The 24,916-nt window shown below is 40.7% G+C and overlaps 1 protein-coding gene across 1 annotated transcript; it reads right to left on the bottom strand.

Annotated features, from left to right (window-relative positions):
- Window positions 1-246: 246 nt before the first annotated feature.
- Window positions 247-23,516, bottom strand: LOC143433865 (uncharacterized). The gene is made up of 7 exons (XM_076706407.1): window positions 23,184-23,516; window positions 16,762-16,876; window positions 15,811-15,984; window positions 14,824-14,921; window positions 13,878-13,933; window positions 2,008-2,044; window positions 247-382 (listed from the first exon to the last, which is right to left on the bottom strand). Exons 1-7 carry the CDS (start codon window positions 23,438-23,440, stop codon window positions 247-249), a joined length of 873 nt encoding a protein of 290 aa, XP_076562522.1. The 5' UTR covers window positions 23,441-23,516.
- Window positions 23,517-24,916: the final 1,400 nt, after the last annotated feature.

The raw sequence follows: 24,916 nt of genomic DNA, 5'->3' as shown, positions 1-24,916 counted from the left end.
ATAACAAAGTCAAATTGCTGTTACGTGATTCGAGAGGATACATATTGTGGAATAGGTTAAAAATCTTTTTATTTATAAAAAGACACTACATTTTGTTCATTTTAAATAAACAAAGCTCTTTCAGGTGATATAATGGGAATTGGAAATTTTTTAGAAACAATTCCTTAATTGAACGTGAATCCTAAAAATGTTTGGAAGCAAATTAAGAAAGGATACAACTACACACATATTTGATTTCCTTGGTGACTATTCTAGCAGGAACAAACCTCTTTTTATAATAGAATGTATAGAATCAATAGAGTACTCACTCTTAATCTTACCTGTATCATCATGGGAAGGTGTTTTCAGGATAGATTTTAGCTGTTCTGGTGGACTTCCTTCACTATGGTGTATTTGAAGAGTGTTATTTAATATTCAGAGAAAACACCAATCAAATGCTTTGAATTCTTTGTTGTTTAATTTCCTAATTTATATTACATTGTAAATTATCAAAAAAATCTATTAATTTGTTCTTCAACCTATAGATTGTGTTTAGGGACACTTTCCTTACCACTTTTCCTCATGTGAAAGAAAGAGAAGAATTTAGCCCAGAAAACTTAGACCAACAAAACCATACAGATACACACACACACACACACACACACACACACACACACTCACACATGTAAAGACACTAGTACCACTTCCTCCTTTGTTTTGGAGGCTGTACTGACTGATGGTTTTATCTACAGACTCAATGTCAGTCTGTGCCCCTGGAGCAGCACATCACTGTCTCTCAGGATACTTTGTGCATATTTCACTGATGATGGTGTTACCACCCTAGAGGTTGTTTGTGGATGATCAAATAGACTTCTGTTGCTGCTAGAACTCTAAAAACCCACCATAGCTTTTGTAATGTTCAAGCTGCTTTGTCGCAATTCATGCATGAATGAATCCTGAAACAACAATCTGCCCGTTTCTATGCCAAACAAGCATTTCTACGAACTCAATAAGGTAATAACAAGAGCAAAGAATAATAAAACGTAGTGGACATTTGCAGTTTTCTGTGGAACTGTTTAAAATTCCAAATAGAAGTTAGCATGTGTATTTTGCAAGGAGTCTTTGAACAGTTGTAAATTTTTGAATCTTCACTTTGGACATTAGGTTTGAGGATTTGTGGTATTTTCAAACATGGAATCAAAAAGCAATTTAATAATGTTTAGAGAATATTTTGTTGATACACGGCCCAAATAAAGAGGACAATATAGTTGTCCTCTCTTGTGGAAGTCATTAATCCTAAGGAGCACAGAATTAGCTTGAAATACAACTTTTAATTTTCTACCACACCATTGTCTAACCTAGCATCCTGGAAAGGAATGGATGGACCTTCACCTCTATGTTCATATCCATCTCATGTAGAAGATAAAAGCCCCTTTGATAGAGAGATAAATAATAGTCACAGTGTCGTTTAGCTCTGTATATTCAGATAATATATTAGCAGTCAAAGGATTCATTACTCTTGAAAACAGATCATGGGAACAGATCATTGATGGATGGAGCATTCTGGAAAACATGGGTGTCTTCCAAAGTCTATGAAAGATGCTGCACCAAAAATTCCTTTACATGTACAGCTGGTGTCAAAGGAGGAAAGAAATGTGTTGGCATCCTGTAGAAAGGACTGATAACTGAGAATCATCCCAAATTATGCAAGCTCTCAGACAAGAAAAGTATCTGAAATGATAACTACAAGAGTGGGCCGTAGTTCACAAATTGAATTCAGTAAGGCTTTGAAAGGCCAAAGAACCTTAGATGGACATCAATGTGCATAGTTAATCCCAGAAGGTTCTTTATCCAAACTGGTGAGTTGGTTCTTGGAAATGTTCATGTTCATATGAACTACCCTGAGCGTGCTAAACATACATTCATAATACTGTGGGACATGTAAGACACAGGTCTCAAAGTACTCCCAACTAGAATTTGCTTCTTATCTTTGAATTCACCTAGTATTAATGTATTGTTAAACCTTACCAGGACGAAGACCTCTGATGTTTAACAACAAACTCTCCTGAGAATAAAAACAAAATATCTTTTATTACAAGTATAGAAAGACATTACATATAATAATGATCAGACTCATTGTTAGCATCAATTTCTATGAGGCCAAGCTAGAGACTATTCTAGAGTAAATATTCATTTGTAGCAAATTACTTCACGTAGAACTATTCTATTCCCTGTATATTTCAAATCAAAGGTGGCAGTAATTTATCAAACATTAATGCCTAAAAATAAATACCCATACACAATTGTGATGATCCTAAATGAACTCTCTCAGACTGATCGAGAGCACAGTCCTCACCAGGATAATCAACTGGTTCAAAAATAACTTCTTGTGGTTCTTTCTAACTCTAGCCTAATGGTTCTGGAAAGAATATAGCTTGAGTCTGGTGGCACACAATGTGAATCTACTAGCTGCATGGATCTCTGTGGTGGACCAACAGATAGTGAATCTCAACTGAACTAAATGAGCAAAGGACATGAAGATCTACTGGAATGACTGTGATTCCTGTCATTGAGACACTTGCTGTTCAGTGAGACCATGTTTCAACTCCACCCCTAAAAAGAGTAAAACCCAGAGCTCTACTGCAAGGCATCACCTGAGTTCCGTTCTCTGTCCATAATTAAATCCAACTTCAGCAGGTCTTCTGCAGCAGGAACATCCAAGTTAGACCTCTTCACCTCGAATGCTCTGCCCAGTTTCCCAGAGACATACACTGTCCCCTGACTTCCAATGTCCAAACAAAGGTAGCCCACCTCACCACTCCTGTGCAGGGATAACCAGTTGGCTAAAACCCAGCATAAGAACACAACCAACAAGAGCTAAATCAATATGACACATCTAGAGCCCAGTAACCTCTGGATATCCTAACACAGTCAAAGCACAATAAACGTCTTTAAATCCAATCTTAGTAAGATGACTGAGGAATTTAAAGGGAAAATTAATAAATCCCTTTCAACATATAGGAAAATACAATCAAACAGGTGAAGAAGATGAATTAAACAATTCAAAACCTGCAAATGGTAAAAAGCAGTAAAAAAAAAACACAAATTTGTGTTTGAGGGAAACATGGAGATGGAAAACCTAAGAAAGAGAACAGGAACAGAAGCACAGCCAACAGAATAAAAAATAACGAAAGACATGATCTCAGGCCTAGATGATATAATACACAAAACTAATACATCAACCAAAGAAAATGTTAAACCTAAAAAATTACTGACTCAAAGTCATCAGGTCATCTGCAACAGTGTGAAAAGTCCTACCAAGACTAATAGGGATGAACAAAAGTGAAGAGAGCACCAGCTCCAAGGACAAGAAACTATTTTCAACAGAGTCATAGAAGAAAATTTACCCAACCTAAAGAAAGAGTGCCAATCAAGGAAGGAGAAGCTTGCAAAAGACCAAATTGACTGGTGTTCCCAACACAATAATCCTCCCTCCACAAACATGAAAATGACAGGAATTATCAATCACTGGTTGTTGATATCTCTCAACATCAGTGAACTCATCTTCTGCAATTAAAAAGACACAGGCTGACAGGCTGGATGTGGAAACAGGACCCATCCTCCGGTTGCATACAAGAAACATACCTCAGCAAACAAAGATAGACATTGCCTCAGAGTAAAGGACTGGAAAATGTTTTTCCAAGAAAAGGGACTTGGGATGAAAGCTGAGTAGCAATTGTAATATCTAAATAAAATAGACTTCCAACCAAAATCAATGAAAGAGACACGGAAGGATATCTCAAACTCATCACAGAAAAATACACCAAGAGAACATGTCAATTCTAAATACCCCAAATCAAAGGGCCTTCACCTTTGTAAAAGAAACATTACTAAAGCTTAAATCCTACTTTAAACCCTACACATTAGTAGTAACATATTGCAGCATCCCACTCTCACCACTAGACAGGTCATTGAGTCAGAAACTAAACAAATGTTATGAATCAAATGGGCCTAACAGATACCTACATACCATTTCACCCAAATTCGAAAGAATACACTTTCTTCTAAGCACCTCACAGGATCTTCTTCAAAATTGACCTATACTCAGCCACAAGACAAGCCTCAACAGCTACAGGAAAATTAAAAGAACCCCTTCTGTCTTATCGGACCACCATGGATGAAAGCTGGAATGCAGCAAGAACAGAAACATCAAAAGCATACATAAAATCTCATGGGAGTGAACAACTGTCCACTCAGTGACCACTGGATCAGTGTCAAAATGAAGAAAGACATGAAAGACTTTGTAGAATTCAATGAAAGTGTAGGCACAGAATACCTAAACCTATGGGATACAGTGAATGCATGCCAAGAGGAAAATTTCATGGCACTTAGTGTCTTTACAAAGAAATTGGAAAGATCTCGTACTAACAATTTAAAAGTACATCTGAATGCTCTAGAAAAAAAGAAGCAAACACCCACAAGAGTAGATGGCAGGAAATAACCAAACTCAGGGCTGAAATCAACAAACTGGAAACAAATAGAACAATACAAATAACTAAACCAAGAGCTGGTTCCTTGAGAAAAATCAACAGATAGACAAACTCTCACCAATCGAACTAAAAGGCACAGAGACAGTATCCACATTCACAAAGATAGAATGAAAAGGGGGGGACATAAAAACAGACACGGAGCAAGTCGAAAGAACCATCAGGTCTTACTTCAAAGAATGCAGTGCACAGATTTGGAAATCTAAACAAAACGAACAATTTTCTTGATAGACACTACTTACCAATGTTAAATCAAGATCAGATAAACAATTTTAAAGAAGTATAATCTCTAAGGAATTTGAAACACTCATAAAATCTCCCAATCAAAAACTGCCCGGGTCTTTTCTCTCAAAGAAAATAGCCAGGATTGGCTATGATACTATAGGTCTTCAACCCTGACAGAAATCCAGAGTGACTGAGTTGACTGAAATTATGGGAAGCACAAATCATAGCTTCTAAAATGTAGTCAACTTAGAGAGACCGCTGAACACCTGGACAGCCCCTATACTACAGAATGTTGGAGCATCAAATCTTCAGCCTTCCGGCCAAGAAGCATCTGACAGACCTTAGTGATGCAGAGTTATTAAGGGCTGATTACTCTGTCTAGGCAGATATAATCAGTCGACTATTCTGCAAGTGTGTCCTTTTCTAGACAGTAATTTGTCTGTAGATGGAAATAGGCAATTCTTGCCTTGTGGCTGTCTCTGCACAACTGCAGTAACTCCAAGGATGCTCAATTTCTTCAGCTGCCATTTATTCTAAGCCAAGAAAAAAGCCAGGTTCAGAACTAAATGTTTTAGTTAGGATAGATGACAGAGGTTCTGGTTAATCAACAAAAGGATGGGCTGGGTATTAGGACTATCTTGTACCTCACTGGTACAAATAGGAATAATTATGCTCTAATTGTATTTTGAGAGAAAAGTGTTATTGTAACAGGAAGGGTGATATGTAGGAGGAGCTAAGGGGGAAGGAGTACCGAGAGGAAGAGATGCAGTAAGGAGAGGAGAAGATGAAGGAGAGGAGAAGCAAGGTGATGAGAGAGAGAAAGAGGGGGCGCATGGAGGCAGTTGTTCACGTGTCTCCACCAGTCAAAGATAGTTGATATATCTAGGTTGGGTATTAGGTTACACTTCTGATTGAGCATTACCAAACTTACAAAGCTTTTGACTAACATTTTAAAAAATTGTATAAAAGCAAAAAGGGAAAGGGGGCATGGGATAGGGGTTTTCTAGGGAGGGGAAATGGGGAAAGAGGATGGCATCTGAAATGTAAATAAAATATAAAATAAAATAAACTGCCCGGGACCTTATGGCTGAATTCTACAAGAATTTCAGAGAAAGAGATAATACCAATACTTCTCAAACCATTCCACAAATTAGAAACAGAAGTAACGTTACCAAAGTCATTCTATAAGGCCACAATTACCCTCATATGTAAACCACATAAAGACTCAACCAAGAAAGAGGATTTCAGACAAATTTCCCTGCTACTACCAAGGTTGAGTAGGCCAACCAACACCAGAGACAAAGGGATGGCAATGGCCAGGACAAGAACACAATCAACAAAAGGCAGTGTAATATGGAGATGGAAAATCAAGAAAAGAGAATGGGAAATACATACACAAGTATCACCATCAGAAGTCAATGAATAAAAGAGAGAATCTCAGCCACAGAAGGTACAATCGAAGAAATTCATACATCAGTCAAAAAATGTACAATCTAAAGTTTCTAACACAAATCATCCAAGAAACTTGAGACACAAACCATCCAGGAAATTTGGAACACTATGAAAAGACCAAACCTAAGAAAAATAGGAATACAAGGAGAAGATTCCCAGATTAAAGGCCCAGACAGTATCTTCAACAACATCCCCGAAGAAAACTTCCCTAACCTAAAGAGAAAGATGCCTACATACATACAAGAAGTTTATAGTACAACCAAGAGATTATTACCCCAGAATATAAAATCTTTTAGGCACAAAATAATCAAAACACTGAATGTACAGAAGAAAGAAGAATCTCAAAAAGCCATGAAGAGAAAAAGGCAAGCAACATCAAACATATAAAGAAGGACCAATCCAAATTACTCCAACCTTCTCAACAGAGACTTAAGAGACAAAAGGGCTGAAGAGATGTCTTCCAGACCTTAAGAGACTAAAACTGGAAGCCCAGGCTACTGTACCCAGCAACATTTCCATTCAATATAGATGGAGAATAAAAGATATTTTATGACAAAACCAAATGGAAACAATACCTTTCTAGTAATCCGTCACTAGGGAGGACACTAGAAAGAAAACTCCAACACAAGGAGAGTAACTATGCTCAAGAAAACACAAGAAGTTAATCATCCCACAGCAAAACCTACAGAAGGGAAACACACACAACAACAACAACAACAACAAAATAACAAGAACAAACAATCATTAGTCACTGATACCTCTCGACATTGATGGATTCACTTAGCAAATAAAAAGACACAGTCTAACAGAGTGGATGTATAAACAGGATCCATCATTCTGTTGCATATAAACACACATGTCGGCAACAAAAGATAAACACTACCACAGAATAAAGGGCTGGCAAAAAGGATTAAAAATCAAATGGACTGGAGAACCAAGCTGGAGTAACCATTCTAATATCTAATAAAATAGACTGTCAACCAAAAGTAATCAAAAGAAATGTGGAAGGATACTGCATACTAATCAGAGAAAAAAAATCCACCTAGATGATGTCTCAATTCTGAATAGCAACGCCTGAAATGCAAGGGCATCCTCCTTCAGAAGGAAACATTACCCAAGATTAAATCACACATCAAACTCCACACATTAACAGTAGGGGTCATAAACACCCCATAATCACCAATGGACAGGTCACCAAAGAGAAACTAAACAGATAGACAGGTAGATGTCATGAATGAAATGGACTTAACAGATGTCTACAGATCATTTCACACAAACACCAATACATGTATATTCTCAGCACTTCATGACACCTTGCCTAAATTGACAATATACAGATACAGATCTGCATCAACAGATACAAGAAGACTAAAATAACCCCTTGCATCTTATAAGGTCACTATGGATTAAAGCTGGATTATATCAACAAGAGAAACAACAGACATCCTACGATCTCATGGATACTGAAAACCTCTATGCTCAATGACCACTGGTGAAAGGAGAAAGCAAAGACTCTAGAATTCAATGAAAATGAAGGCACAAAGTATTCAAGCTTATGGGACACAATAGAAGTAGTGCACATCGGAAAGTTCATAGCACCATGTCCCTTCAAAAGAAATTGGAGAGATTTCATACTGGCAACTTAACAGCACATCTTCACTCTGAAGATAAAACAGAAGCAATCACATTCCAGAGGAGAAGAATGCATGAAATAGTCAAAGATAGAAACAAAGAAAACAATACAAAGAATCAACAAAACCAAGTGCTGCTTAATCAAAACTCTGAGATTCCATTTACAGCCCTCAAAAAAGCAAAGATCAAAAAGTCAAGTGAAAGCACAGGCTGGCGAGGATGTGGAGCAAAGGGAACACTCCTCCATCACTGGTGGGAATGAAAACTTGTACAGCCATGTTGGACATCCCTTCTGTGGTTTCTCAGCAATCTGAGAATAGTTCTACCTCAAGACCCAGCTATGACTCTCCTGGGCATAGACACAAAACATGTCCCACTATAGCAAGGGCCATTTCTTCAACAATGTTCATAGCAGCTTTATTCATAATAGCCAGACACTGGAAACAACCTAGATGTCCCTCAACTGAAGACCATATAAAGAAAATGCTGTACACCTGCACAATGGAATACTATTCAGCTATTAAACAAAGACATCCTGAATTCTGCAGGTAAATAGATGGGACTTGAGAATATCATTCTGAGCTCCAACAGGACTTGTGTGGTATGTACTCACTTATAAGTGCTTATTGTTCAAAAATTACAGGTACAATCCAGAGACACAGAGAAGCTAAACAAGAAGGAGGGCACAAGTAAGGATGCCTGAACCTCACTTAAAAGAGGGAATAAAATAGTCATAAGAGGCAGATGGAGGGAGTAAACTGGAGAGGAGAGGACACAGGGAGGGGAATTGGAGGAGTTCAGGATCAGGTATGGGGAGGAAGAAGAGAGATGGCTAGATGGCCATGAAAATGAATGGAAATCTGCAACTGAAGATGGTGAAGAGGTGGGGGTATCTCTGATGAGACAGAGATCTAGGATAAGGGAGGCACCCAAGAAACAATTGGGATGACCTTAGCTGTGACTCACCACATTGGGGATATGGACCCAAAATTTATTTTCTCTACAAAAAAAATTCAGGCCCAGGAGATGAAGCAGAGACTGAAGGAATGAGCAACCATCAGCAGCAGAAATCAAGACCCATGTCACGAGCAAGCATCAGTCCCTGACATTATTGATATTCTGTTATGTTTGCAGAGTTGTCCTCTGAGAGGCTCCACCCATTTGCTCACTTGGACAGATACTGATACCCACAGCCAAAGAGTGGATTGAACTTGGAGATTTATTTGGAAGAATAGGAGGAAGGATTGAAGACCCAAAATGGGATAGCAACTCCAAAGGAAAACCAACAGAGTAAATTAATGAGAACCCTCAATGCTCTCAGGATATGAACCACCAACCAAAGAACATACATGAGCTGGACCTAGGACTTCTGGCACCCATGTAGCAAATATGCAGCTTGGTCTTCATGTGGGTCCTGAAGAACTGGAGCGAGGGCTATCCCAGTAGCTATAGCCTGTCTATAGGATATGATGTACTAGCTGGGCTGACTTGTCTACCTCAATAGGAAAGGAAGCACCTAGCCTGAAAGACATGAGAAGTGAATGTTTGGGGAGATACACAGGCCAGCCCTATCCTCTCAGAACAAAAGAGGAGTGAGATATGGGGGAAGCATTGTGAGAGGGAAGTGACTGGGAGACAGCCAGTGAGCTGGATTTGAAGGGAGTAAGTAATAAAAGACAGTGCATTCAATAAAAAAAAAAAAAGAAGAATGCATAGACCTGAAACATAGCTCTACAGTTAGGCACATTGGTGCTCTTCCAGAGGACTACAGTTCAGTTCTCGGTACTGTCTGCAAAACTCCAACTCCAACTCTAGGAGAATGCTGTCCTATGGCTTCAGGGGTCATGTATACATATACGATTTTAACAATAAAAATAATTCTTTAAAAATGAAAAGAGACAATGTGGTACATGTATCCAATGGAATTCTATTCATCTATTAAAACAAAGATATAATGAATTTTGAAGTCAATTTGATAGAACTTGAGAGGTAACCCAGACTCAAAAAGCATGGATGGCATGTACTCACTGACAAATGCATATTCGCAATAAAGTACAGTGTGGGGAGCCAACAGAAGGCAGATAGCATCCTTGCAGCCATCTTGAGCCATATACCCTGATAAGAGATTTGATTACAAAAGCCTACAACAGTTGAGCACACTCTAATAACATCTTGCTTTAGATACCCAGGATCTTCCCTTGGGCATGTGAGACTTAAGGGCATGACTTAGAGATCAGATTTAGAGACAAGGCCTAAGGGCATGACTTAAAGGCATGACTTAGAGGCGTGGTTTAGAAGTGAGACATATAAAAGGAGAGAGGCAGACAGAAGAGAGGAGTACAACTTGGAACTAGGAATTAGGTTAGAGAATAGAACTTAGAGTACAACATGGAGTACAACTTGAACTAGGAATTAGGTTAGAGAGTACAACTTACAGTAAAATTTGGAGTAGTTATTAGGCATTAGGTAGAAGACACTTGGAGTAGAGAACTTGGAAGAACTAGGAATTAGACATTAGGCACTTAGCACTTGGGAGAAGTAACTTGGAACATGGAGGCACTAGGGACTAGGAACACAAGACTTGGGACTTGGATTAGGAAGAGAGACTGAAGAATAAACGGGACTGAATCATACTCTCTCTGGTCTCCATTCTTCAAGTCGGTCCTCACTCTCTCTCTTACTGAACCCTGACCCACAGACTGGAGCAGCTTGGGGCAGTGCGGGCTGTAACACTTTAGCCCCCAAGGCTTTTGGCAGTGTAGGTCTCAACATTGATAGAGTGGTCTGAGACATTTTGGCCCCCAAATGTGGGGTAGCTCTGGCCGCAATATTGTTGGCCCCCAACGTGGGGCAGAGAGGTCCACAACAGTACAGGATGACCATACTATACTCCAGAGACCAAAGGAAGATAAACAAGAGGTAAGAACCAAGGCAAGGTTGCTTGAATCTGACTAAGAACAGAGAATAAAATAGTCATAGGAGGCAGATGGAGGGAGGGAACTAGGTGGGAGTGGGGATGGCCATGGAAATGGGGTGTTTCAGTATCAGGTGTGTGGAGGTGCAGGGGAGATGTCCTGATGGCCATGAGAATGAATGGGAAAGAATGCAGGTGGCAGTGGTAGGGGTTGTGGGAGAAAATTCGCATGTTCGTCACATTGCAAGCTGAAAAAGCCTTTGATAAAATCAAACACCTCTTCATGTTAAAAGTCTTGGAGACATTGGTGCTAAAATATGCATACCTCAACAAAATAAAGGTACTATATGACAAGCCAATGGCCAACAACCACTTAAATGGAGACAAACTTAAAATCAGAGACTAAACAAGACTGCCCGCCTACATAAGAGACCTCAAAGAATTGACCAAAGGACACCTACACCAAAGGGGATAAACACCTTAAGCAAAATGGCTGGATAAAATAGTAACTCAAAAATATCAGTAGCCCTTCCTTATATAAAAAATAATTGGAATAAGAAAACATTTAGTAAAACAAAACCCTTCACAATAGCCACAGATAATTCAAAATACCTGGATATAACTCTAATCAAGCTACTGAAAGACCTGTCTATCCAAAGCTTCAATTCTCTGAAAAAGAAATTGAAGAAGACATCTGAAGATGGAAAGATCCCATGCTCATGGATGGACAGGATTAACATGGTGAACATGGCCATCTTACAAAAATCCTTTTCAGATTCAATGCATTTCCCATCAAAATTCCAACACAATTAGGTACAGAACTTGAAACAGCAATTCTTAGCTTCCCATCAAAAACAAAATGCAGAATAGCTAAAAATACCTTAAATAATAAAATAATTTCTGAATGTATCACTATCCCTCATCTCAAACGTACCACAGAGCAATCATGATAAAGACTGCATGGTATTAGTATGGGAACAAACAAGTTGATGCCTGGAATCAAATCAAAGACCCAGACATGAACTCACATACCCACTAACACTTGATTCTGACAAAGAAGGCCAAGGAATACAATAACTTAAAAAAGAAAGAAAACATCTTCAACAAACGGTGCAAGTCTAACTGGATGTCTACATGAGGATGAATGCAAATAGAGCCATAGTTATCACCCTGCACAGAACTCAAGTTCACATGCACCAAAGACCTCAATATAAACCAGACAGACTGAATTTACTAAAAGAGAAGGTGGGAAATAGCCTGGATACTTGGGTACAGTAGACAATTTCCTAGCAGAACACCCAATGTCTTAGGCTAAGATCAACAATTGAAAAATGGGGACTCATGAAACTGAAAAACTTCTGCAAGTCAAAGAACACAGTCAATAGGACAAAATGGAAGCCTATATTTTGGGAAAAGATACCCACCAACAGCACACTTGAGAGAAAACTAATATCTAAAATATATAAAGAACCCAAGAAGTTAAAAATTTAAAAATGGGGTAAAGAGCTAAACAGACAATTCTCAATGGAGGAATCCCAGAAGATCGAGAAACACCTAAGTGTGCAAAGTCTTTAGTCATCAGTGTAATGAATGTCAGAAGGACTCAAAGATACCATCTTACACCAGTCAGAATGGCTAAAATAGAAAATTCAAGTGACAGCACAGGCTGGCAATCATATTGAGCAAGGGGAACACTCTTTCATTGCTGGTGAGAGGGCATAATTTTACAATCCCTTTTGAAAAGTAATCTGGCAGGTTGTTTTCCCCTGAAAATTAGGAATAGTTCTGCCCCAAGACACAGCTAGTCCACTCCTGGGCATATGCCCTTAAGATGCTCTACCAAACCATCTCAAGGACACTTGCACAACTATGTTTGTAAAACCTTTATTTGTAATAGCCGGAAACAGAAAACAACCTAGATGGCCTTCAACTGAAAAAGTGGATTAAGAAAACGTGATATATTTACACAATGAAATATCATTCAGTTATTACCAACAAGGAATCTGCAAAAATTGCAGGTCAATAGATGGAATTTGAAAATATGATCCTGAGTGAGGTTATCCAAACCCAGAAATGCAGGCATTGTGTGCACTCACTTAGAAGGGAGTGCTTTTTTGGCATCAAGTATAGAATAATCATGCTAAAATCCACAGACCTAAAGAAGGTAAATAGTGAGGGCCTGAAGTCAGATGCTTGAATCTTACTCAGAAGGGAAAATAAAGTAGACATCAGGGGTCGATTTAGGGAGGGAAATTTGTGGAAGATGGGGAGAGGAACTGAGGTGGGGAACAGGTGTACGGTGAGAGCAGGGAGAAGAGATACCACAGGGGAGGCATTTCTGTGATGAGACAAAGACCAGAGTCCATGGGGGCTCTTAGGAATCTCTATTGATGAGTCTAGCTGAGTCAACTAGCAGTACATGATATGAAGCTTTAAGTGGTCATCTCCTCTAGCTAGGAGGGACTTCCAGTGGAAGGAGGAGGAGGATACCCATGCTCTCACAAAAACATCCTACCTACAAGATATTCAGGGATTAAAATGGAACAGAGATGAAGGGAAGACACCCAATAACTGGCCCAACTTGAGACCTACCCTGTGGGAGAGAGCCAGTCTTTGACATCATCAATGATAATGTGCTATGCTTGCAGACAGGAGCCTAGGATAACTCTTCTGAGAGGCTTCATCCAGCAGAGGCTGGAAACAGATGTACACACCCACAGCCAAACATCAGGAGGCATTTGGGGACTCTTTGGAAGAGTTGGGGGAAGGACACTGAACTCAAAAAAGGACAGTGTGATTGAGGGGTCAGGGACACCACAAGAAAACCTAAAGAATCAACGAATCTGGGCCCATGAGGGCACACAGAGATTGAACCACCAATCAAAGTGCATGCATGGGCTACACATAGACCCCCTCCCCATATGTAGCAGATATGCAGATTGTTCCTCATGTGGTTTCCCTAAAAACTGAAGTGAGGACTGTTTCACACTCTGTTGCCTGCATTTGGATTCCTTTCTGCGATTTGCCTGTCTGGTCTCAGTGGGAGAGGAGCTAAAATCTGGACTCTTAGTTAGGGTAATAGGGCCAGCTACTGTATACTACATTTATATTCACTATAAAAACCTTACCTCTATTGAACCTGACATGCGACAGTCTTCTCTTCTCTCTTCTTTTCTTACTTATCCTGAGGCAAAGGTTTTAAAGTTATCATTATTGTGCTCTTCATAAGAAAAACATTTAGCTAGTGTTTTAAGTACTTTATATATGATTCCCTACTGTATCTTACTTTAGATGTTTACAAACAATATTTTTTGAAACAGAATCTCACTCTAGCCATGCTGGTCTGAAAACCACTCTATGGATCATGTTGGCTTTAATTCGCAGAGATCTCTGTATCTTCTACTTCCCAAGTTCTGGGATGAAATCCATGGGCCAACAGAACTAGACAAACAGTGTTGAGTTCAGTTGTCAGCAATTGACTATGATTGCTGACTGCTATCCTTCCTACCTTTTCTCAAGAGAAAACATGAGTAATAGTTAGCTTTTAATTAAAACACAAAGTGTAGACACAAAATCTCTCTCTCTCTCTCTCTCTCTCTCTCTCTCTCTCTCTCTCTCTCACACACACACACACACACACACATACACACACTCACACACACACTTTGCAAACCATTAAACACAAGATTGGGCAGGCTCAGGGTGGTATGGCTCTAGACTCTTCTGGAAGAGCGTTTATCCATGTTAGACCACTTGCCAATGACCCTTATTTCAGTGACAAACACTGTCACAAGCAAAAATACTGCAGTGGAGCAACAATTGATCTAGTTTGTCCTTTGGCTTGGTTGATGGTGCATGAGGTGAAGTACTCAACTACATCGAGATCCCGGGGGCATGCTGTTCTTTTGTTGTGGTCAAACAGTCTCTTCTCCAGCTCACACTTCATGTGTGCTAAGCTTTCTAACTACATGCCTCCGAGTTTCTCACAATCTTCCTATAATTTTAATATTCCTGACTTACAAAATTGTCACCCTCAAGAACAGCACTAAGATTGAAGAAGAGAAGAAACGGTACCTGTTTAACATTCGTGCATTTTCATAATATGTTTCTAAAAATTGTACCATTTCACGTTTATTATTAAAATCTGCAAGTTCGATGGGCGTTATGCCAAACTGTAAGGAAAAAAAAATATTGCATTTTACAAAAAGGCTTGTTTCTCAACTGAAAGTTCATCACAGATTTTGTGAACATAAATACACACTGGAAAGAGTCACAAGAGACCATTTATGCTACAACACCTGTCACTTTCTCACACACTGCTGTCTTCTTCCCTTTGACACACCTTTCCCCTGCCCAACATTGTCTATGAACACCACTCCCTTCCAGAACTCTCCCCAAACACTCAATGGCTCCAGTCATCTTAGCTCCATGGAGTAGGGACTCCATTGCCACAGCCCTGAAACAGAGAGTACAGTTTGGTAGGCCCCTGTTGAAGGAGTGTGCTCAAGAGGTGTCTGGAGCAGAGTTTCTCAATCTGTATTTCAAATACATTTCTTTACTCAACTAAGAATTATCTCACAAGCTCAACAGCATCTCCTATGGACGCCAAAACCTTTTAAAAATTAAATAATGCTTTTTGCATAGTTTCTCCAATGATCAAATTTCCTAAGTTGCCTGTCACCTCTCTCGTTTTCCTGTCTACCCTCATCCCTGAGCAAAACCTACATCAGTACCTCCTTTGCTGCAAGACATTTTAATTTATTTTACAATCATTTAACTTGAAATAAATTGATTTGTATTGTCTGTGTATATGTGATGTGTGTGTGTCCATGTGGTCCTAAATCCTTTATTTTTGAATTTTAAAATCAAGTCCCATTCTGAGACAAAATATGCTATGCTGTGTTTTTTGGAACTAACGACTGAAAATATGAAAAACCTATTTGGAGAAAATAGCATTCCTCTGAAGAGACTCAGTGAGAATGCTTGAGCTTCTGCATGTAGAAAATAGGTTTGAGTGTCACTGCTAAAAGTATATTGGAAACAAAGTTGAAAGATCTTTACCCGATTTTTGGCTTCAAAATCTACGTCGTGCTCAAGGATCATTTGTGCAATTGGTATGTTACCCCTGGATACAGCGTGGTGGAAAGCTGTATTCCCAGTGGCATCTATCAGGTTTGCATCAGCATCGTGGGCCAGCAATACAGAAACACAATCCACATTTTCTTGCTGGGTGGCCTGTGGAAATTGTACAAAGAAATACATGTTCGATTCAAAGACGCCAAGGGAGACATTTCTACCACTGCACTGAATCGTTTCCCTTAAATCAAACATAGAGCTTCAGTTATGCATATTATCCCTCTATTTTGACACAAAGTCTTCTCAAGTACCCCAGGCTTGCCTAATTTTATAATCTCCCCACCATATATATCTCTTTACAAGTGGTAGAATTTAAGGATTCTGCCAACACACCTAGATAGTCTAAAAATTCAGGTCTGTGCTGGTTGGCTGTTGCAGTGCAGAGATTGGTTAGCTGGTTAGGTTTTGTTCTTTTTGACAATTTGATATAAGCTTAACATACCTGGAAAGATCCTCACTTGAGGAATTGCCTCAAGCAAATGGCCTCTGGCCAACTATGTGGAGTATCTTTTTTTATATAATTTAGATAGAAGTAGGAAAGCCTAGGATCTTAGGGGTGGGGCACACCTGGGAAGAAAGTTCTCACTTGCTTTTTTTTTTTTTTTTTTTAAAAAAAAAAAAAGCTGAGCAAGCCTTGGTAAAAGCCATGGAAAAGCTGCATTCTCCTGTGATCTTGGGATTTAGTTCTTCCCTCTGGTTCCTGATTGGAGCTCCTGCCTTGGCTCCCCTTGAGAATGAAGTGTGATGTGTAAATGTAAGCCAAATAACCATTTCCTTTCCTGAGTTGGTTTTGGTCAGTGTTTTATCACAGCAACAGAAACCAAACAAGGACACACTCTAATCCATTTCATGCCAAAACAGATGGCCAATAGCTACCTTGATCAGGGGTGTGCTGCCTTCATCATCCTGGATGTTAATATTGGATTCGTTTTCTAGTAACAGTATCACTGCTTCAGGATGGTTGTGGGCACATGCATAGTGTATGGATGTCCTGCAATGGAAAGGACATTTAGGGACATTTTTGAATGCTAAATAAGAAGCCCATCACCTTTAACTACTACATAGTATGAAGATAATTTCCTTCTGATGTAAGAAAGTAACCAGAATTTCCTTATTTATTTCTGTCTACTCAAATGTTCATTTGCTGTGTGTGCTAGGGATATAGTGCATGGCTGTCCCCATTTAAGGGAGGTGTTCTATCACTACCTTCATCCCTGCACAAAGCAGCCTGTCTGAATCCTAGAAAAGGTCCCAGTAAATTGATCTCAGTTTGAATTTAAATCCTACTCTAATATCTGGCTCTTACTAGTTACTACTTGGGATTTCTATGAGCTTCATGACTCCATTTCCCAATCCAAAGAATGGAGATTAAACATAGTATCCGTCTTACACGGGGCTGCGGTGATGCTTTTAGTTTGGATGGGCAAGAACTGCTAGAATTACAAACATTTACAGCTCCCGACGGCTTAGCATTTGCCTCTCATGATAATGATTTCTCTTCCTTGTGATAACAAACACAACATTTCAGTGAAGGACAAACAGGATTCTATCAACAGTACACATACAAAGATTTTATATTCAAAGAGTTTTACATTTCTTTAAAAAAATCTGTCTAACCAAACAGGTCTTGAACTAGATAATCCTCCTAACTCATCCTAAATAGTGGCCGGTGACACTGTGGTTACTTTCTTTTATCATTCACAGTTTAGCCTCTCTAACATTGGAATGTCATTTATCATTTCTAATTTTTTTTATACTTATAATTGGCAGAATTTTTAACTTTGATACTCTATAAAAAAAACAAAAGGTTATCATGAAACCCATTGCGCCTTACAGTAAAAAAGTCAGATTCCACAGGTAAATGACATTTATACAGATCACTAGTATCTATGTAAATCTTTAAAAAACAAACAAAACTCTAAACTCTCAGTCATCAATGCTTTGATTTTTTTTCTTTTCCACATTTCTGTTTTATGACCATGAGTAGTGTGTCTGTACGTTGGACAATCAGGAACACAACTTAGTCCTTAGGTAATAGATATAGTATTCATGGTAATCCAGGCACCAAATGGTAGCAAAGCCGGACCTCATGCTTTGCCATAAAATGATCAATGTGCTCTTGACTCACACCAAGACCGGGTAACCGTTCCTACAAGCTGATAACCTATGTCATCCTACCTCCCTCACTTGATACTCCAAAAGCTTTAAGCAAAATGAAACTCGGGTTCCAAAGTATATGGTTCATTTCATTTCGTATTTAAATTTATAGAATGTGAGGAAGCTTGACTGGGCAGAGAAGTATAAAGGTATAAGAATGGAAAGATCTGGATAGATAGTAGAATGTGTATTCTACACAGTAAATATCTAAGTTATGTGTGGGGGGAATAAATGGACTGACAGAATGAATAACTACAGTTGCACAATTCAGTGTCTGTACGGAAAATATCCAATAAGCAAAAGAATACCTTAAAACTGTAGTTTATAATTTTTTCTTCTTTTATATGAAGCTCCAATTAAAAGACTAGCCCCTTAGAACTACAAATGATCAAGAAGCTGTGGAGTATGGAAATATACTGTTGTCATTGATTCCCCTTTATTACCTAGTACTACATCAAAAAAGTGGGGCAAAGAACTAAACCAAGAATTCACAACAGAGCAATCTCAAATGGCTGAGAATCACCTAAAGAAATGTTCAGGTCCTTAGTGGTCAGAGAAATGCCAATCAAAGACCCTGAGATTCTACCTCACACCAATCAGTATGGCTAAGATCAAAACCTCAGGTGACAACACATGTTGGGGAGAATGTGGAGACAGAGGAATACTCCTCCATTGCTGGTGGGTTTGCAAACTGGTACAACCACTGTGGAAATCAATTTGGAGGTTCCTCACAAAATTGGAAATAGATTGACCTGATAACCCAGCAATAACACTCTTGGGAATACACTCAAAAGATGCCCCACCATGCCAAAAGGGCACGTGTTCCTCTTTGTTCATAGCGACCTTCTCTGTGATACCCAGAAGCTGGAAACAACCCAGATGTCCCACGACAGAAGAATGGATACAGAAATTGTAGATCCTTTAAACAATGGAATACTACACAGATATCAAGAGTAAGGACATCCTGAGTTTTGCAGGCAATAGGATGGAACAAGAAAATACCATCCTGAGTGAGGGATCACATGCCCAGAACGACATGCATGGTATAGAATCACTAATAAGTGGATATTTGCCAAAAAATGAATAGTACAAAATACCCAAGATAGAGTCAAGAGAACTCAAAAAGGTCAACAAGTTGAAGTGCCCAAGTGAGGATGCCTCAGTGCCACTTGAGAGGGAGAAGAAAGCAACCATAAGCGGGGAGGGAGGCAGGAGACTGGGAGGGAAAATGGATGTGGGGAACAGAGGGGAACAGGTTCTGGGATTTGCTGGAGGAAAGTACTGAAGTCCTGAGGGCCAGCAGAAAGAATGAAAACAGGCAACCTTGGGAGGTAGGAGGTTTGGGGACCCTCCAGAATGTACCAGAGACCTGGGAGGTAAGAAACACTCAGGAGACCCCCAACACATCTAGAGCAGAGGACATCCAGGTCTGGATTCAATCAGAGAAGATGCACCCAACCATCCAGAGACTGGAGGCCCCAGGGAGTTTATAGGTCTGGTGTAGTCTGGGGTGTGTTAGGGACATCTTCCTGGAGACAAGGGGGTGGAACTGTCAGAGGGTGGACCAGAGGGAGTAGAATCTTGAGTGTTAAAACAAATAATGATAAAAAGGAAATAAGAATGGGGGACTGGGATGGTTGGTAAAACTCAGTTGGTAAAACACTTGCCCTGAAAACCTGAGTGCAGATGTGGGGATGAGGGGATCCCCAAAGCTTACTTGCCTGCAAGTCTGAGATTCAGTGTGCTCCAAGAGTGTAAATCAAACATACCATGGATTTGGGAGATTGAACATGTCTCTAAAACGGAGGGACCTCGGGGTGGAACTCACAGGGAGGCCTAATGGTCTGAGCTCAGTCCCCAGAACCCACAATGTGGCAGAACAGAACTGTCAAGTGATGAGTCCTCTGACCACCACACACTTAGTTCCACATGTGTGGGACACAGGAAAGTAAGAGGAAGACAATGTCAGTCTCTGTCCTTCACATGTGTCAATGCACACACGACATGTACACAGGGTGAGAACGGGGAGCAGGGTCATAGTTCCAGTTCAAATGCCTTTGTTTGATCAATTAACAAACATGGGTCATATTGATCTAAGAGTTTTTGTTGGTTTTTTTTTTTTTTTTTTTTTGCATTCAAGTTGACAATTTATCTTATGATAAATTTTTCAGTGTTGTGTATTAGTAAGACAATATAGTGGCCTATATAGTAAGACAATACTATATATGGCCTATATAGTAAGACAAATCTAGACAGGTGGCTTGGCTCTTAACAGCTCTAGTTTTGTTTGTAGAGAACTAAGTTTTGATTGCCAGGAACCACATGGCAGCTCACAACTGTCTATAACCCCAGTTCCAGAGAATGCAGCACCAGGTTCTATCACACATGGTACACAGAAAAAACAAATAAGCAAAGGTCCTCTGTGTGAGTGAGTGTGTGTGTGTGTGTGTGTGTGTACAAAATTTCAGTGTAAACATAATAAAATGATGAAGTTTCATTAAGGCCTAGGTGCTGCTGTTCCAGCATGTGCAGGTCTCCTATGCTTTAGAGCATTTCACAGTATAAAACACCGGGGTCCCCAGTTAAAATGAGTCTAAGTATGACCTCGTTCCTTTCTAAGGATGTAGCCCTGGAAGTTGATTTCTCTCACTGCTTGGCCCTGAGTGCCCCTAACCTTTTTCACCTTCTCTGCACACGCCCCACAAGCAATTTCATGCCCCATTACCTGCCCGTCCTATCATATTCATCCACATGATGTTGACTGGCCTGGATTAATCTTTGCATTATATCATGGTCACCCACACTGGCCACTCATTGTAGTGGACCCATGGGGTGATACCCGATCAGGTAGAGGGGAAATTTCTTCTTTTGCTGATGATGCATGCTTCTGAAGCCTAGACATGAATGCCACAGGCAGATGTACCAGAGCCCCTTTTGGGGACTTGTATTGACTGGACACTGTATTTGAGATTGTTCTGCATTATTAGGGCCTAGGGCCACCTAAGACATTTCCCTCTCTTTTCTCCCCTTTAGCTGATCACTGCCTCCCAAGTTCTACAATAAGTGTTTGCAGAAGAAAAAGGCAAGTCTTGCCAGTGAAACACAGGAGAATCCTGCCAGTTCAGTATGAACTGAACTGTGCTTCAGCACCTAGCAGTACAGCTGTGCTGGCACCACCACAGTGACATGCTGTGAGCATACAATGGTGCTGGCTTAGCAGCTGGAAGCTCTGCTTATGCTCTGTGCATGCCTGCCTCAGTCTCCAGGGCCAGGAGCCCACCCTCCTTGGTCCACTTACAAAGCACTGTCAGTTTCAAGTCTGCAGTACATCTACCTGTACGGCCTTCAAAGGGAATATGGAGAGGAATTATGTGATGGTTCAGGTCCTTAGCAGCTCTGTAACCCTGGGAACATGTGACCCCAAGAATAGCTTGATGGTATTTCCTCCCAGAAGTATTTTGTTCCCCTTTCTAAGGAGGACCTAAGCATTCACACTTTGGTCTTCCTCCTTCCTGAGTTTCACGTGGTCTTTGAATTGTACCTTGTGTATTCTGAGCTTTTGAGCTAATATGCACTTATCGGTGAGTGCATGGCATGTGTATTCTTATGTGACTGGGTTACCTCACTCAGGATGATACTTTCTAGTTCCATCCATTTGCCCAAGGATTTCCTGAAGTCATTGATTTTAATAGCTAAGTAGTAGTTCATTGTTTAAAAGTACCACATTTTCTGTATCCATTTCTCTGCTGAAGGACATCTGAGTTCTTTCTGGCTTCTGGCTATTATAAATGAGGGTTCTATGAACATATTATGTGTCCTTGTTATACGTTGGAGCATCATTTGGGTTTATGCTCAGCAGAGACAGAAGCAAAGGCCATCCAGAGACTGCCCCACCGGGGGACCCATCCCATCATATACAGACACCAAACCCAGACCCTAATGCGGGGGGCCAAGAAGTGCTTGCTGACAGCAGCCTGATATAGTTGTCTCCTGAGGGGCTCTGCCAGAGCATGACAAATACAGAGGAGGATGTTAACAGCCAACCATTGGACTGAGCCTGGGGTCCCCAATGGAGGAGTTAGAGAAATGACTGGAGGAGCTGAAGGGATGTGCAACCCCATAGGAAGAACAACAACAGCAACTAACCAGACACCCCAGAGCTCCCAGGGACTATTCCACCAACCAAAGAGTACACATGGAGGGACCCATGTCTCTAGGCGAATATGTAGCAGAGGATGGCCTTGTTGGACTGCACTTAAAGGAGCAGCCTTTGTTCCTGTGAAGGGTCAGGCTCCAGGGTAGGGCAATGTAAGTGCAGGTAGTCAGTAGACAGTGGGTGGGTGGGTGGGTGGGTGGAGGAGCACCCTTATAGAAGCAGTGTAGGGGGGATAATATAGGTTCTTCTGGTGGAGAAACTGGGAAAGGGGATAACATTTGAAATGTAAATAAATAAAATGTTCAATAAAAAAGAACACACACACACAAACACACACACACACACACACCAAGAGCCTGAACTGATGAAGAAAATCCTGAGTTAGTAAATCCAGCTATCATTATCTTATGATTAATTTTCGAGTGTTGTACATTAGTGTTAATGGCCTCTATATTAAGAGAAATCTAGACTTGTGGCTTGGCTGATAACAGCTCTAGTTTTGTTTGTAGAGCACTCAGTTTTGATTCCTAGCACCAACATGGCAGCTCACAACTGTATATAGCTCCAGTTCCAGGGCAGCAAGCACCTGATTCTATCACACATGTTGTATCAAAAATGCCTATGGGCAAAACTCCCAAGTTTGTGTGTTTCTCTCTCTCTCTCTCTCTCTCTCTCTCTCTCTCTCTCTCTCTCTCTCTCTCTCTCTCTCTGTGTGTGTGTGTGTGTGTATCTGTCTAGTAAATTTCAGTGTAAATGTCATAATAAATTGATGTAGTTTCATTAAGGCCTGGGAGCTGCTGTTCCATGGTGTGCAGGTCTCATACGCTTAAGAGCATTAAGCGGGAACACAATGAAAAGGAACCTAAGCATGACTATTAGGATTGAGCCCTGACAGTTGATTTTTCTCCCTGCTTGGCCCTGATTGCCCCTGACAATTCCCACCCCTGTATACCAATCCCCCCTCACCAATTTCAAGCCCCATTACCTGTTTCTTCTATCACACTCATCCACATGGTGTTCATTGGAGTGGATTAATCTCTGCAGTGTATCCAGGTCCCCAACACCAGCTGCTTGTTGCAGTGGACCTATTGGGTCATATCCAATCCTATACAGAACAAATTTGTTCTCTTCCGGAGGTTTCCTGCAACTACAGCACAGACAACAACGCCACAGGCGGGTGTACCAGCGTCGCTTTCTGGGCACTTTTTTTGTCCGTACCTCATAATTGAGGTTTCCTTCCATTCTTGAGGCCTAGGGCCACCCAGGACCTTCTTTCCCTCTCTCTCCTTCCTTTTAGCTGACTGCTGCCTCCCAAATTCGACTGAAAAAGTTTGTTGAAAAAAAATGCCAATTGTTCGCTAGAGAAACTCACGAGACTCCTGCCAGTTCAGTGTCTACTGAACTATATGCTTCAGCACCTAGCAGTACAGCTGTGTTGGCACCACCAGTGACATGCTGTGAGCACACAATGGTGCTATGCTTATGCTCTATGCCTGCCTGCCTCAGACTGCAGTGGCAGGAGACCACCCTCCTTGGTACCTGTGCAAAGCACTGTCATGTTTGACTCTGCAGTAGATCTACCTGCATGGCCTTCAAAGGAAATACTGAGGGGAGTTAGGTGATGGTTCAGATTATTTGCAGCTGTGTAGCCCTGGCAAGATGTGGCCCTAAGACTGGTCTGATGGAGCAAAGAATAAATCATCTTGAGTTAGTAAACCTAGACCCAATACCACAAATATTTTATGTGTTCTCTTTAAGGATGTTAGGGTTTTTTTCAATCCTTCCCTTGTCCCTCTTGCTCCTGCCTCACTCACTATGCCCGTGCTTGCTCCAAGCCCTGCTCCCTCCAGCCCTGCTTTCTTTTGCCAGAGTACACTGTAGCTGTATTCAGATCCCATATGAGGGCATCAGATGTCATTACAGATGGTTGTGAGTCTCCATGTGGTTGCTGGGATTTGAACTCATGATATCCTGAAGAGCGGCAGTGCTCTTAACTGCTGACCCATCTTACCAGCCCAAGGATGTTAGTTTTTAAGGATCTTATATGAGAACTATAATCTGAGTAACCACAGTGGATTCCTACCTGGTAAGAAACCAGTGGGGAGAAGAATATCTTCCAAGGAAGAGGAAGTAGTGTATAGTGTTATGAAGAGATAAAGAAAAGCTAGAATAGGAGGGTTTAATAAGAGGTAATTGGGAGAGACAGGTAGAGGCATAGCGTACACCCTTCCACCTCCCTCGCCTGTTTTAGGCCCCATTACCTGCCCTATTATATTTATCCTATTATATTCCTCAAGATGGTGTTGACTGGAGTTGATGAGTGTCTCCGTTGTATCCAGGTCACCCATGCTGGCAGCCCATTGGTATGGGCCCATGCATTCATATCTGATAAGGCAGAGGCTCAGTTTCTTTTGGTTATACAAGCACTCACACAACCTTGGCAAGCAGGCCTAGGTAAAGGAGGAAATAAGGGGAGGGACAACAAACACTCAAGGCTCTTTGGAAAACTACATAGAAATCAGCTACTCTAGAAGCTTCCCGAGTGTGTGTGTGTGTGTGTGTGTGTGTGTGTGTGTGTGTGTAGCCTTGGATGTCCTGAACCTAGCTCTGTAAACCACACTGTTCTCAAACTCATAGAGACCTACATGCCTCTGCCCCCTGAGTGCTGGGATTAAAGGTATGGGCCATCACCACCCTGCTCATTCTGGGTACTTCATA

The sequence above is a fragment of the Arvicanthis niloticus genome, unplaced genomic scaffold, assembly GCF_011762505.2.
Source record: "Arvicanthis niloticus isolate mArvNil1 unplaced genomic scaffold, mArvNil1.pat.X pat_scaffold_586_arrow_ctg1, whole genome shotgun sequence".
Classification (NCBI taxonomy): Eukaryota; Metazoa; Chordata; class Mammalia; order Rodentia; family Muridae; genus Arvicanthis; species Arvicanthis niloticus.
This window is presented reverse-complemented; position numbering and strand designations above follow the sequence as displayed.

Excerpts from the sequence above, each read along its gene's own strand:
- LOC143433865 (XM_076706407.1), bottom strand. The coding sequence starts at position 23,440 with ATGGAAGGAAACCTCAATTATGAGGTACGGACAAAAAAAGTGCCCAGA. Across the intron at positions 13,934-14,823 it reads AATGCACGAATGTTAAACAG|GATAAGTAAGAAAAGAAGAG; the intron begins GTACCGTTTCTT and ends CCTTTGCCTCAG. Across the intron at positions 383-2,007 it reads CATCAGAGGTCTTCGTCCTG|TGAAGGAAGTCCACCAGAAC; the intron begins GTAAGGTTTAAC and ends AATACACCATAG.